The sequence below is a fragment of the Apostichopus japonicus genome, chromosome 9, assembly GCF_037975245.1.
Source record: "Apostichopus japonicus isolate 1M-3 chromosome 9, ASM3797524v1, whole genome shotgun sequence".
In the NCBI taxonomy this organism is placed as follows: Eukaryota; Metazoa; Echinodermata; class Holothuroidea; order Aspidochirotida; family Stichopodidae; genus Apostichopus; species Apostichopus japonicus.
Window position 1 is genome coordinate 28539041 of NC_092569.1, and position 12376 is coordinate 28551416.

The 12376-nt window shown below is 39.9% G+C and overlaps 1 protein-coding gene and 1 long non-coding RNA gene across 3 annotated transcripts in view; one reads left to right on the top strand and one right to left on the bottom strand.

The window, feature by feature from the left end:
- Positions 1-2948, top strand: part of LOC139973542 (uncharacterized) — a 36794-nt gene extending 33846 nt beyond the window's left edge. The window contains exon 15 of the mRNA XM_071980295.1: positions 772-2948. Within this exon, the coding sequence (XP_071836396.1) occupies positions 772-1043 (272 nt within the window). The 3' untranslated portion in view covers positions 1044-2948. The remainder of the gene's footprint in view (positions 1-771) is intronic.
- LOC139973550 (uncharacterized) overlaps positions 1-12376 on the bottom strand; it is a 287989-nt gene that overhangs the window by 21119 nt on the left and 254494 nt on the right. The gene's annotated exons all lie outside the window — the stretch shown is intronic.

Genomic DNA, 12376 nt, shown 5'->3' on the forward strand with positions numbered 1-12376 from the left:
ACCCCAACGTTTAGGGCTAGAGTATGTTTTTATTTTATAGTCTCTGTAGGTGTCAGGTTTATGTTGACTACTATATATATGTACTGTATAGTATTGAGATAAATTGTCATCCGTAGTTACAGAACATGCTGCAAGGTTGTAAGAATAATAGTTGTGAAACAGAGGGAGTTACATTACAATATACAAATTAAACTTTGCTTTATTGGAACTCAATTGTGTTGTGACGGACGTACAATTTGCAGATGTAAATCCATCATAAAAAAAATGTCCATCACACAAGAACTTTGCGAAAATATCCCATGAAGGTGATCAAATTTAAATTTGATTTTACTGCTTATTCTAGTTTAAGGTCTTATTAACATGATACATGTAAGCTTTTAATTGTTTAACATTCCATATCCCAGCGATCTACAATAAGATTTATGATCTGAAAAAAAAAATCACTTTTTCTACGTACGTCCGTCACCGGGTGTTTTTTTTTAACAATTTTGTGCGGCTTATAAGGAGGTAAAAAATAAAAACCCCACAGCATAATATTGGAAGGCAGATGACACACAATGTCCAAATTAAAAGTTATCTCATATAAATACTCATTGAGATATGAACCAATAAACTATCCGAAATGTACGTCCGAGTTTACGGAACTGCCCAGATTCAACTTAATATATCCAATCATATTTACTAATTGTTTAATGTGTCTATATTGTGATAGGTCCCTTAATTGTGATGGATTGTAGTTTAAGGGAATATCTTTACTTGTTTAATACACAGACACAGATGGAGGTCCCCCTAGTGGTCATGCTTTGAGTTCTCATCTTAACTCTGCCTTCACTACCTTTGACAGGGACAATGATATAGCAGCTGGCAGTATTAACTGTGCTGATAGTAACCATGGTGCCTGGTGGTACGAGAGCTGTGCAGTATCTAACCTCAATGGTGACTACATGGCAGCAGATGATGCTCTTTCAAGCATATACTGGTATGAGCTACCTGGAGGTCAATATAACATCAAATACACAGAAATGAAGATAAGACCCATCTAGATACGGTTCTTTCCACTAAGTACTTGATAAGAGGATCAAAACTAACAAACACACTGGAGTTCAGCAAATATATCATCCATATCAGCAAACAGAAATGTCACAGATAACCCAAATTCAACCCCCAGCTCCTCAAAACTACTCTAAACAGACACAGACACACCCAGGTGTGTTTTACATTCAGACTGAGGACCCAGGTGTTTCTTCCACTCTTCACGTACCATAACCTTGACAATACCCCTTAACAATGACATTTTTCTGAGGACCTGTTGATTCTTTTCATCTGAGGACTTGCAATTTCTTTGTTTTTAGAAAAGAAAACAAGTACAGACACACATATTCTTATGTATTATTATCAGTCATGAGACAATGATATTATGTACTATTGTGTAAACAGGTATAAGTTCAGATACGTTTCTCATTAACAATAGTTATTACCCATATCATGGCATGGGATGGAATATTGGATGGGATAGTCTGTTGGAATTCAACATGCATTTCTCACAAAAAGTTACATCTTAAAAGGTTGTGTTGCTGAATCAAATGCAGAGAATTTTTTTTCTTTCTTCTAAGTATAGTTTATCTAAGCGTTAATAGATTGCATAATATGGTTTTACACAGAATTTATTATCTTGGCTCTCTGTATTCCATTTGAATTACTGTTTACATATTCATGTTCGATTTTTATTGAGAATTGATTAGTAAACAACTTTCCATCAGATGAAGGGGCACTCCAGCATTTTGACAGAGGGCAATGTCGTATATTAGTCCTGAATCAAATTAACTCAATAGCCAGATCAGCTTGGTTATAGACGCACTGGGTGATTCACTAGTTCAATGTGTTATGTAGATAAGCTGCTAATGAATACTGGGTTGGGTAAGGATGATTACCGAAGGTATGTTAATATGCATGATTACATGGGTTAGGAATGTATGATTATGTAAGATAGTAGCATTTGCAATTTCATGAGGATCACTTATAGAGACATCGTCGTCAAGTCAAGTCAAGTTGTTAGGGTAATTGAAAAACTTTTACCATTGTTTAAAATAGTGTTTATGTTTAGAGCTGTTGAATATGCATACATGTATAATGTTTTCTCTTTGCTATGCGCATACTGTGATTGAGGATATCTCGATATTTGGTGAAGGACTCTCTGTTAACTTGATTTGGTGACTTTAAGTAAGTCTTGTACAGTTTATTCTTACGTTTAATTGAGACAAGGAGTCCATTTGTAATCCAAGGTTGATTATTCTTTAGCCTTTGCCGTACTCTATACAGTGGGAAGCAGTCTGAATAAGACTGGCTAAAACTATTATTGAAGGTATTAAATGCACTGTTTGTGTCCTTTGCCAGAAAAACTTCACTCCAATCAGTGCTAGATATACAGGAGGCAAAATGTTGGATATTATGTTCAGAATAATTGCGAGAGTAAATTGGAGCATAACCAGGAACAGTACTTGACTTCAAAATAGAGTGTAAAAAAATAGGAAAATGATCACTGATATCAGTTGTGAAAACACCAACATGATTCACCTTAGCACCAGCATTGGTATTATTTAAGTTTTTAAGTATATTATCAATAAGAGAAGAACTGTTTGTAGTGACTCTAGTGGGCTTGCTAATAGTTGGGTGAAAGCCACAGGCAGTGAGGTTACTAAGGAAATAGTTATCGGCTGGTTTACAAAGATCAATATTAAAGTCTCCAGCAGCAGAAATATCACTTAAAATATCATTATGTAAGATAGGTAAGTAGTTTATGATAACATGGATTAAAAATGTGTGGTTATGTAAGATAGGTAAGTAATTTATGATTACATGGATTAGCAATGTATGATTATGTAAGATAGGTTAGTAGTTTATGATAACATGGATTTAGAATGTATCATTATATAAGATAGGTAAGTAGTTTATTATGACATGGATTAGGAATGTATGATTAAATTAAGATAGGTAATTAATTTATGATTACATGGATTAGGAGTGTATGATTATGTAAGGTAGGTAAGTAATTTATGATTACATGGATTAGTATTGTATGATTATGTAAGATAGGTTAGTAGTTTATGATAACATGGATTAGGAATGTATGATTATGTAAGATAGGTAAGTAATTTATGATTACATGGATTAGGAATGTATGATTTTGTAAGATAGGTAACCAGTTCATGATTACCTCAGTGTGTTAATGATTATTCAGAAGGGAGGTAAACAGTTTATGATTACATCAGTTGATGATTATGTGAAGTTGTTAAAACTATTACATCAGTTGGGTTATGTAAAGGATATAAGACTAGTGATAATATATTTGTTTGTTTAGAATGAGAATTTGCGGTATTGTTTCATGTTGGTTTAAAGGTCACATTTGCAGCATTGTGTATCTATATTATACAGAGTCCATCATACTGCTGTCTCTACACAGCCCGGGCTTTAAAGCAGTTGATTGCACTGTGCAGCATGTTTCATTTAAGATATTATAATCATCATTGTGTATGTGTGTATTTATCTATGTGTTACTTAGTGCAAGATTCATTGAATAAATGTAGCATGATAATTATCAATACTACTTCTGTCCATGTTCTTTGGTTACTTGTTCCGTCCATTTTCAGGAAGTCATCATCAGGGGCAGACTGACCCATGACCTAGACCCTTGGGCAAAAACGGTCATCACGCCAGTGTTGTAAAAAGCAATGCTCAATTAACTAAACTTTCAGGTATATAGAAATAACAAAATGACTTGAGTCAATGAACTGGTGCCAGGAAAATCTCTGATAATTGCTTGTCCTTAGAAAAGAGGTTTCTCAATACCACTCTCTAGTATGCCCACTCGCCCAGAACCATAGCCAGAAATAAACAGGTGATGTGCAATCCCCCTCCACTCCTTGCCACAGTCCCACCAGTGGTACCGCCGGGCACGATCTAGCCCTGGTGCAGCAATAGAAATTCCCCCTCCCTGCCACAGTCCCACCAGTGGTACCGCATGGCGCGATCTAGCCTGATGCAGCAATATAAATTCCCCTCCCCTCCCCCCCGCCACAGTCCCACCAGTGGTACCGCAGGGCACGATCTAGCCTGATGCAGCATAGAATTTCCCCTTTCCCGATTCCATGCTACAGTCCCACCAGTGGTGCTTCAGGGCGCGATCTAGCCCCGGTGCAGCAATAGAAATTCCCCCTCCCCTTCCCCCATTCCCTGCCACAGTCCCACTAGTGGTGCTGCAGGGCACGATCTAGTCTGATGCAGCAATAGAAATTCCCCCTCCCTTTCCCCCACTCCCTGCCACAGTCCCACCAGTGGTACCGCATGGCGCGATCTAGCCTGATGCAGCAATAGAAATTCCCCCATCCTTTCCCCCACTCCCTGCCACAGTCCCACCAGTGGTACCGCATGGCGCGATCTAGCCTGATGCAGCAATAGAAATTCCCCCATCCTTTCCCCCACTCCCTGCCACAGTCCCACCAGTGGTACCGCATGGCGCGATCTAGCCTGATGCATCAATAGAAATTCCCCCTCCCTTCCCCCATTCCCTGCCACAGTCCCACCAGTGGTACCACAGGGCACGATTTAGCCTGATGCAGCAATAGAAATACCCCTTCCCTTCCCCCACTCCCTGCCACAGTCCCACAAGTGGTACCGCATGGCGCGATCTAGCCTGATGCAGCAATAGAAATTCCCCCTCCCTTTCCCCCACTCCCTGCCACTGTCCCACCAGTGGTACCGCAGGGCACGACTTAGCCTGATGCAGCAATATAAATTCCCCTTCCCATCCCCCCTGCCACAGTCCCACCAGTGGTACGGCAGGGCACGATCTAGCCTGATGCAGCAATAGAATTTTCCCCTCCCCTTTCCCGATTCCATGCTAAAGTCCCACCAGTGGTGCTTCAGGGCGCGATCTAGCCCCGGTGCAGCAATAGAAATTCCCCCTCCCCTTCCCCCATTCCCTCCCACAGTCCCACTAGTGGTGCTGCAGGGCACGATCTAGCCTGATGCAGCAATAGAAATTCCCCCTCCCTTTCCCCCACTCTCTGCCACAGTCCCACCAGTGGTACCGCATGGCGCGATCTAGCCTGATGCAGCAATAGAAATTCCCCCTCCCTTTCCCCCACTCCCTGCCACAGTCCCACCAGTGGTACCGCATGGCGCGATCTAGCCTGATGCAGCAATAGAAATTCCCCCTCCCTTCCCCCATTCCCTGCCACAGTCCCACCAGTGGTGCTGCAGGGCACGATCTAGCCTGATGCATCAATAGAAATTCCCCCTCCCCTTTCTCACTCCCTGCCACAGACTCACAAGTGGTGATGCTGGGCGTGATCTAGTCCTGGTGCAGCAATAGAAATCCCCCCTCCCCTTCCTCACTCCCTGCCACAGGCTCACCAGTGGTGCTGCAGGGCGTGATCTAGTCCTGGTGCAGCAATAGAAATCCCCCTCCCCTTCCCCCACTCCCCGCCACAGTCCCACCAATGGTGCTGCAGGGCGTGATCAAGCCTGATGCAGCAATAGAATTTACCCCTCCCCTTCTCCCACACTTGCCACAGGCTCACCAGTGGTGCTGCAGGGCGTGATCTAGCCTGATGCAACAATATAAATTCCCCCTCCCCTTTCCCCACTTCCTGCCACAGTCCCACCAGTGGTACCGCAGGGCGCGATCTAGCCATGGTGCAGCAATAGAAATGGGCCCCCAGAAGAGAGTCTTTATTCAACTAAGCTCAATCATGGTTTTGACTTGGCTGAGACATTGTGTACATTTTCGGCACCGCAGACGCCTAGATATAGCATACTGAGGCTTTCTCTGTGGAGGACATGGTTTTGTTTGAATTCTCAGTTCGATGGAGAACTCTCAGTTCGATGGAGAATTCTCAGTTCGATGAGAGAACTTTAAGAACTGAACATTTGTTAAGAAAACTAATAAATATTCTTATTGTAAGCACTTATCTTCAGGCGGTTATCGGTCATACTCACCATATGGCCCTGGCAAAATGAGTCCATACCAGCTGCACTGACCTAGTTACGACACTGCCCATACCACCCCCCCCCCGCCCCCCCCCCCCCGCCCTCCTCGCGTCCTCTCCCATGACAAAGTTTCGAGATTAATCCCAAGTTCTGAATACAACTTTTCCGTAAATCATATAAGGCCCATTGATTATAAATTCCCAACTATCAGTTTTACAGTCAGTTACGAGATCATTATCATGACGAGACATAATATTCAAAGAACGTGAACATCAGAAAATAACTTTTAGGATGAATGTAGACACAACCTAATTAATTGTGGCATTTAGACCGCTAAACAACTCTGTTATTACCCCAGGTTGTGTTTCTTTAGCACAGACTTTTAATATTTGAGAAAACCAGTAACCTTTCATACATCCGAGGCCTATCAATTAAAGCGGCTGGGATACTTAGTATAACACCCTGTTCAGTTCGTCCGTCAGATAGAAAACAAAAACTTAATAGGAAAACAAAACTTACCGCCTGAAATATTTTTCTTCAATACTCTAAAAGTTTAACAATGATAAATGTTGACCAATGGTGCTCTGCTGTTTGTATATGAAGATATTAAGAACAAAATTTTAGCTGAGTTAATACAATTGTTAAAACATTAACATTTAGGCCTATATGCACCGACGAGCTGACGTCATCAGTCATTTAGCCTTAAATGACAAATATAGAGCTTAAGCATATTTTAAAACTAAATATCTCGTGAATCACAATACATACAGAAACATTACAAGCTCTAAAATTATTCCTATTTCTTGGATAGTATATTTGAAATAACAAGACAAGTCATCCGTTAATGTAAATGAAACTAATTAGTTTACTCTCTTATGGATAACAACACTCGTAGGTAGAAAAATAGCACAACTATTGTATTACTATTGCTGAATATCGGTTTTGATTTGGCGGCTAATGGCCTCCCCCATTACTCTAGAACCATCCCTGAATAGCCGAACGGTTAGTCACCCAATTCCACTCCCCCTCTCTGGTCATTTGGTCCATAATTTGATTACTTAGACTTTTAAATTAATTTATTAAATTAATTAATTTGATTAAACATATTATTAATTTGATTAATCAACTTGTTTAAGTTGATTAAAGAGATTATTAATTTGATTAAAGAGATTATTAATTTGATTAAAGAGATTATTAATTTGATTAAACAGATTATTAATTTGATTAAACAGATTTTTAACTTAAAAGATTAAAGAGGGAGACAGACTGTTTGCCAACAACTACTGTGTGCATGCTACAAACACTGGTTTTGCGAGCAGTCCAAATATCAAAAAGGTTAAGCAATTTGATAAACATCGGACAAATCTTGGAGTGGAAACAGGAATTTTTGTCCAATGACAAGGTCAAGATTTCTTTCCCGATCTATACTTTAACTGCTAGCCTATTCTAGTTATATCGTCAATGAAAGAGTGATCGTTATTTGTATTTTTTTTATTAATTTTTAGCAATAAACGGCTGTTAGCAATTAAGGATTGGATGATTTTGAATCTCTCGTTTATTGATTGGCGCGCAGCGTACTAGAAAATTTCTGGTATTAAACACCCCCCCCCCCCCCCCCAGATCACGCCGGAAATGGCACATCTCGGGCTTGAGAACCAAGTATTTCCCAATTTGTTTTCCCATCCATAACCCTTTTGACGATTGTCACCAGTCACACATCATGTTTGACCTCATAGTACAGTATCTCCTGTGGATCAATGCTTTTGTAGGTGATTCTACGTCGCGGCCCACAATATCCGTAAGCCCCACTTTTCAAGGTTTTAAGCCCATTATTAGTTCAGAATTTGAAAATTCACATTTCTCGTGAAATAAATTCACTTCAAAACATGCCCATAATGTTGCACAAAATTTCATCTATGGACAACCAATACAGAAAAACCTCCTTCAACCCCTGACAGACCGGTCAAGATTGCACGAGTAGAGGGAAGTATTTTAGGAATGTTGGTCAGGGAAATGTCGAAGATTCAGACACAGTTAATTTATTGGTGCATGGGCGCAGATCAGTCTTGGATAATGGTGGGGACGCGCGTCTGTTCTCGGATACTATCTAAGCGGAGCGCGACCAAACAATATCAGGGGACAAATAACCCAAGTAGACTTTTGTATACGATGGGTCTTGGGTCCTCTCCCAGAAAAAAAAATATAGACTGCAGCAAATGCGATTTCCGTCCTCTATTTAACAACTGTGGATAAATATAATAAAATGAGAATTGGACGTGAAGCTAGCTCAAATTGGCAACACACATTGTGAGTTGTTAACGATTGTTTTGTTCAAACTCAGTCCGTTTTGCTGACCACGAGTTACCAGTCTCGTATATAGATTATATTTCACATGATTGAATGTGTTAATACTTCAGCAGAGAAGACACGCCTAACAGTGCCAATAGTAATAATTCTCGTCTTTTATGGCATGTCATTTGCACAACGCTGGATCAAACTGCGCCAAAGTTCAATACAGGTGAATTTGAAGTGCAACGTTTGGTCAAGACAAATTTGTGGGGACACGGTATAGCATGTCCCCCAACCCCCCCCCCCCCGGACTGAAAAAAAAGTTGGTGGGGGCGCCTACCGCTGTCCCCGTCAGGATCTGTTTCCTTGTATTGGTGTACAAATATTAAAACCTCTTATAACGGCTACTCTAAAACTTCGTTGAAATGAAAAAAATACCAGATATTTCCGAAACCGAACACTTAACACTACACACAAGGGCGTAGGAACCGGGGGGGCTGGGGGCGCCAGCCCCCCCAGTGAAAAATGTGGAGGGGCGGAAGTATCATTCCGCCCCCCGCTTCGCAAGTCAGAAAACCCCTTTTTCATTTCCAAATGAGAAAAAAAATCTCATTTGGAGCACCAAATTGCATCTAAGGCCTGGTGAAAATACAAAATTAAGTTTACAAAATGGAGTGGATGTTGAAGTGTGCTATATTGCACCAAATTGAATCTGAGGCTACCTGGAAATGCCAAAAAATCCAAAGGGGGAGGGGACACCCCTCCCCTTAGACCCCTCCCCCAGGCCGGCCATCAGTCTTCAGCCCCCCCCACTCAAAAGTACCTTCCTACGCCACTGACTACACACATAGACAGTTTGAAGTTTGTTCATCCTGGAACGCCATTTTCATGCTCGCTGATGTGATATCTGCTGTTAATATATATGATATCTGCTGTTTGCTTTACAAATTCGAATAATTGAAATGAGACTGAAATAAATAACAGGGGAGAACATTTATTACTCTTATACCGAAACCCTACACCCATCGAAATGTGTGGGGTACGTGTCCCCCCGCCCCCCCCCCCCCCTGGATTGACGCCCATGCCCTCAGTGTGCTACATGCAGGTGTGATTTGTCTTTACCCTGATCTATATCTTTAATGATAAAACGGTTATATTGTCAACGGATGAGTGATCGGATATCATATTTTAAATAAGTTTTAGAAATCCCTCATGTATCATTTTGATTCTCCATAAACCATCGTTTTATTGATTGCTGGAAAGATTCATGAGTAAACACACTGCCTCTTTTCAACCTCTCTTATCATCCTATTCTTTCATTTATCTTTGTTTGTTGCATGCATGTATACGATTGATATATCTCTTTTATTGTATCACACAAGTGATATCTGCGATAAAATGGATTCATGGTTATATATATAAATTAATATAAAAACGGTTGGGCAAACAATACATAATTTAGATGCAACCAACCGTGTTGGCCATAGTAAAACTATATATATATATATATATATATATATATATATACATATATATATATATATATATATATATATATATATATATATATATATATAGACATGTCTGATGGCGTGTGTTGGAAAGTTACGAATATACACAAGAAAAGAAATGGGAAAAAATTATACTTTCATTTCCAACTTTATTACTTAGAACGTTAAATAGGTGACAAAATATTTCGAGCGTTTACACGGCTCTTCTTCAGTTGTACTAATGAAATGGAAGAAACTAGACCTTATTGGTATTTAGCTTAGCATGTATGCTCATAAAAGAGAGATCCCTGTTGAGCCCATTGTTGTGTGTGTTGAGGCGTAAGATGGTTTTTAGTTCCCGGTTGTTTCTTTCATGGGCGGTTTTGAAGAAGCCGTAGAGAATTACAAATTTGAGGTCAAATAAGTTGTGATTGGGGAGATTAAAATGTTCGGCAACAGGGAAACCTGGGTTATTATTGCGGATACTTAGTTTGTGGTTATTGAAGCGGAGTCTGAACTTTGTGCTGGTTTCGCCAATATAGGTGACCTGGGGGCACTTGCAACAATACAGCAGGTAGATGACATTGGCTGAGTCGCAACCAAATCTAACAGGTCTCAGAGTAGTGCCCTAGGCCCGGTGGAGGAAAGTGGGGGAGGGGTCGAGGTGTGTGCACACCAAGCATCTAGGTTTGTTACAGGGGATGTTACCACTGTCAGGTTCATTACTGGGTGGGGCGAGATTAGTGCGAACCAGCACTGAGCGGATGTTACGGGGTTGTCTATATGCTATGACTGGGGGGGGCTTTGAAGAGTTCAGCTATTGTGGAGTCCGAACCTAGAGTGCCCCAAGATTGTTTGATTTCATTGAAAAGGGGGCGAAGGGAGGGATGGTAGGTGACAACAAGGGATAGTCTATCAGAAACAGATTTTTTACGATAGGTAAGGAGACTAGATCGTTGTAGAGACAGAACCCGTTTGAGGTGGAAGTTAAGTATTCGGTACGGGTATCCTCTTTGAAGGAAAAAATCAAACAGTTCAATGGCCTTATTAAGAAAAGTTTGGTCATGTGAGCAGATACGCCGGTATCGGAGTAACTGGCTGTAGACAATGGAATTTTTGGTGTGGCGGGGATGAAAACTATTAAAGTGGAGATAAGAGTGCCTATCAGTGGGTTTGGCATACACCGATGTCTCTATTTTGTGATCATCGATCATGACGAGTACATCGAGGAAGGGAATTTGCTTAGTGGACCGTTCGGTGGTAAACTTTATGGAATCGTGAAAATCATGCTAAGCTAAATACCAATAAGGTCTAGTTTCTTCCATTTCATTAGTACAACTGAAGAAGAGCCGTGTAAACGCTCGAAATATTTTGTCACCTATTTAACGTTCTAAGTAATAAAGTTGGAAATGAAAGTATCATTTTTTCCATTTTTTTCTTGTGTATATATATATATATATATATGTATATATATATATATATATATATATATATATATATATATATATATATATATATGTATATATATATATATGTATATATATATATATAGTTTTACTATGGCCAACACGGTTGATTGCATCTAAATTATGTATTGTTTGCCCAACCGTTTTTATATATTTATTTGAGTTTAATGTCGATACGAAAGTACATGAAGTATCACTTTTAAATTACAGAAAGGGGCAAAAGGCACCCCCCCCCCGCCACGAATGGGCACTTATAATTTATTGAAGAAGGCATGATTGAGGTACTTTTTAAGGAAAAGTCACCAAGGAAAGAACCTGGGCAAGAAAAACCCAAAACCGAACCGACTAATTCGCTCTTAACCCCAGCCCCTTGCCTAGAGACTGTGGCTGTGTGCCCATCGCCAGGTGTGTATCACGATTCCCCCTATAAGGGTAACATAAATGCTACGCATGTAATTAGCCAAGAGGTTGAGGTTATTCACAAAACAACGGGGCACTTGCCTTTTGTGCCCCTGATTGTTTCAAAGTAAATAATTATTAAGAATTCATCTATGAAAGAATATCTGAAAATGTTGAATCAAAAGAAGAAAACCAGAATGGCGATCGGTGATTATATAGAGGTATATTATATTTATATATTATAATTATATATATTATATTTATATATTATAATTATAATATCACTACACTGTAATTATGTTTTTCAAGTTCTCAAACCTGATAAACAAATGAACTAACGCCATGCAGTCTGTAAGACCTGGTAAAAAACAACTTGTGTGAAATTACGTAATAATCTTCGACCAATGGATTAAGCTATACAGTTGATGGAGAAACTGGAATTTTTAAATCTAAGAAAAGGCTCCACCACCTTGATACTATTTCATAACACTATGGAGAGACATCGGTCACTTTTAAGAGTGGACTGTTGAATAAACGTTTTGAAAGTTTTTTTTTTGCTTTTTTCACCCACTCTCATTTGGCTTAATGTCCTCTCCTTGAAAGTTAAACAATTTTACCAATTCAATTGTAAGGAAACGAAAGTCCTTGGTGGCAAAATAAAACCACAGGCAGGCGCGTAGCCAAGAGGGGCGAAGGGGCAGCCGACCCCCCCCCCCCTTGAGCATATTTTATTAATTTTTTTAA